General features: G+C 36.2%; 1 protein-coding gene across 1 annotated transcript; it reads left to right on the top strand.

Annotated features, from left to right (window-relative positions):
• The first annotated feature begins 1,949 nt into the window (after positions 1 to 1,949).
• On the top strand, positions 1,950 to 2,871 carry LOC141571684 (small nuclear ribonucleoprotein Sm D1-like). Its single transcript, XM_074333295.2, has one exon. The coding sequence runs from the start codon at positions 2,068 to 2,070 to the stop codon at positions 2,401 to 2,403; it is 336 nt and encodes a 111-aa protein (XP_074189396.2). The 5' UTR covers positions 1,950 to 2,067; the 3' UTR covers positions 2,404 to 2,871.
• The last annotated feature ends 273 nt before the right edge of the window (positions 2,872 to 3,144 follow it).

The raw sequence follows: 3,144 nt of genomic DNA, 5'->3' as shown, positions 1-3,144 counted from the left end.
TTCTTGACTTGTTTAGACACATTGGATAAAAAAAATAAGAGTTGTTGGGACAAATTTCCTTCTATGATTAAAGCTTAGGTAGGTTAGGGGAAAGATGAAGAAGCACAAAGTAAAAAGATAAGCTAAATAAAATATGTCACCTATCTCAATCCCACTTACTCCAATTATTAATATATTTAAATTACCTTTTGAAGATTTTCATTGAAATTATTTTAGTATGCATAAACATTTTACTAAATGGAGCACATTTTCCAATTATATACCAAATTTCAAATATGCAGTTTAATAGAATTGTTGAGAAAATAGTTTTATTACATTTGAGGATTACAGATTATAGAATCTCAAGGTAGATGAGAACCAATCCAGTATTATACATTATTATTTTAGAAAAGCATAAGTAACTTACCTAATATAAATCCCTTATATGTATAGCTGATACCAAAGCTGCTTGTTTAAAGAAGTCACATGGCAATATTAAACTGCCTGAGTCTTTAACATTTGGAAGGTAGACACTGCATGGCTTAACCATTTACATAGAATAGGATAGAATAAATTCAAGAATAGACTGATGTCAAGAATATGATCAAGTTATGACCATTGTAATGTATGTGATAATTTGCTTTTCAATGACCAGCACTGCAAAACTAATTCCCTGCACACCCTTTTCACACCCCCAAGTCTCTGTACTACTCTTCTGCCTTCCTTTTCCCCTTATAGAACCACTGCCGCCACAATAACTTTTCTAAAATATTTATCATGCCATTACCCTGGGGATAAAGGGAAAACAGGTTGGCACAAAATGAAGTAAGATTTTTTCATCATCAAAATCTGTTTCTCATCTATATCTATATATTTCTACTCTTTTCAACTTGCACCTGAGCCAAACAAGTTACTAGTTATTTTCGGGGTATACTTCATTCATATTGCTTTCAAGTCATTGGATAGCTTAACTATCTCTAATCTTCCTTGTTCCAGTCCCTGAGGACAACAAAGGTTCATTCCTACTGTGTTCTCAGAGGACTTTTTACATGTCTGTAAGAACTTATATTTTATCATAGAACACTGCAGCCTAATTCCAAGTAATGGGGTATTTTTTTATTTTTTAAGATTTTATTGGGTAAGGGGAACAGGACTTTATGGGGAAGAGTGTGTACTTCCAGGACTTTTTTCCAAGTCAGATTGTTGTCCTTTCAATCTTAGTTGTGGAAGGTGTCATTCAGCTTCAAGTTGTTGTCCTTTCAGTCTTAGTTGTGGAGGGCGCAGCTCAGCTCCAGGTCCAGTTGCCGTTGCTAGTTGCAGGGGGCGCAGCCCACCATCCCTTGGAACTGGCAACCTTGTGGTTGAGAGGACACGCTCCAACCGAGTCATCCGGGAGCTTAGCGGCAGCTCAGCTCAAGGTGCCATGTTCAAGCTTAGTTGCAGGGGCCGCTGCATGGGGTAATTATTTTGCAGGGTATCACCACCCTTCCTGAACTACATCCATCCCCTTAACCCCAACACTATTATTTCCCCAAAGCCTCTTTATTCCTATGGTTTAGTTGAGTACCTATTATATATTAGCTAATTGCTGAATGTTAATGTAAATTATAACTTATTTTGATACTAATAAGGCCTTATGAGTGGCATAATTTCTATATTTTTATTAAAACTAAGTGTTATAAAATGTTTGACTTGGAAATGTCCTTAGAGATTAATTTATCCAATTTTTATATTTTACATAGAAGATCAGAAAAGTTCAATAGATTAATTCAACAAAAATTTATCGCATCTGTACTCTATGTCAAGGCCTAGTCTATGTGACAGAGATAAGTGATTTGGTTTAAAACTTTTAAAATTAATTCTGTGCAGTTTATATTCTGGGAGAGAAACTGACAATAAACCCACAAACAAATAAGTGCTCAGGATATTATTTGTCAGTGATAAATGTCAAGAATAAGATAAACTGCGCGCCCTTTACGTCGGAGATCCAGGAGTAGGCGTTTCCGGCCATTCATACTCCAGTCCGTGGGGCCTTCGTTGTTGGGTTTTGTGCACGCTTCGGACCGAGAGCGTGAGGGCGCCGCTAGGATGAAGCTCGTGAGATTTTTGATGAAATTGAGTCACGAAACCGTAACCATTGAATTAAAGAATGGAACACAGGTCCATGGAACAATCACAGGTGTAGACGTCAGCATGAATACACATCTTAAAGCTGTGAAAATGACCCTGAAGAACCGAGAACCTGTACAACTGGAAACACTGAGTATTCGAGGAAATAACATTCGATATTTTATTCTGCCAGACAGCTTACCTCTGGATACGCTACTGGTGGATGTTGAGCCAAAGGTGAAATCTAAGAAAAGGGAAGCTGTTGCAGGAAGAGGCCGAGGCCGAGGAAGAGGAAGAGGGGGTCCTAGGCGATAATATCTCTCAAGATTACTGTTTGAAAATGACATATAATTTGGGGTATTTTTTTGTACAGCTTTTGTTTGTTTATGTCAGTTTTTTAAAAAGTTAAACGTAGGACAGTTGTCTGTTGACTATATCAAGTTAAGTTTTAATAGTTCATATATTCATGATAGTGACACAGCTGAAATTATTGCTAAGCAGTCTCAGAAGAATTCCAATCTTAGATCAGGCTTTTAATTTTTGAACTAAAGTATTTCTTTTATGACTACATGTAGAATATACACCTTTTTACTTCACATGCACTGAGTTTGTTTTACTTTGACTCAGTGGAACCTATTTTCTGTGGAACCTACCTACAAGTGAAATAGTGTTATAGTTTTGGGACTTCAGAAGGTAAAGTCCTATGGAATGGGTCTAAAATTGACTCTCCTTTTCTGAGTTTTATTCCATGGAGACTAAGTACTTAGTAAAAGGTAATTGAGATCTTCTGATTCAGGATTCATTGATTTTGTTGTGGTAAATTTTTTGTTTTGTTTTGTTTTCGGTAGGTTCTCGATAGAATATAGTTTTACATTCTTCTGGGTTGAAACTACAGATAACGTTCACTAGATTATGAGTTCTAAGTAGTGTTGAAACATGTTAATGTGGAATGTACCTGTCAATGGTTCTTTGATCAAGTACTTTTACAAGGAATCGCTTAAGAACAAAAGGAAAAATACCTACTTTAATAGCAAAACTGGATTCTTTCCAGTAGTT

Source organism: Rhinolophus sinicus, chromosome 17, assembly GCF_057876585.1.
Source record: "Rhinolophus sinicus isolate RSI-liver-muscle chromosome 17, RSI-T2T, whole genome shotgun sequence".
In the NCBI taxonomy this organism is placed as follows: domain Eukaryota; kingdom Metazoa; phylum Chordata; class Mammalia; order Chiroptera; family Rhinolophidae; genus Rhinolophus; species Rhinolophus sinicus.
This window is presented reverse-complemented; position numbering and strand designations above follow the sequence as displayed.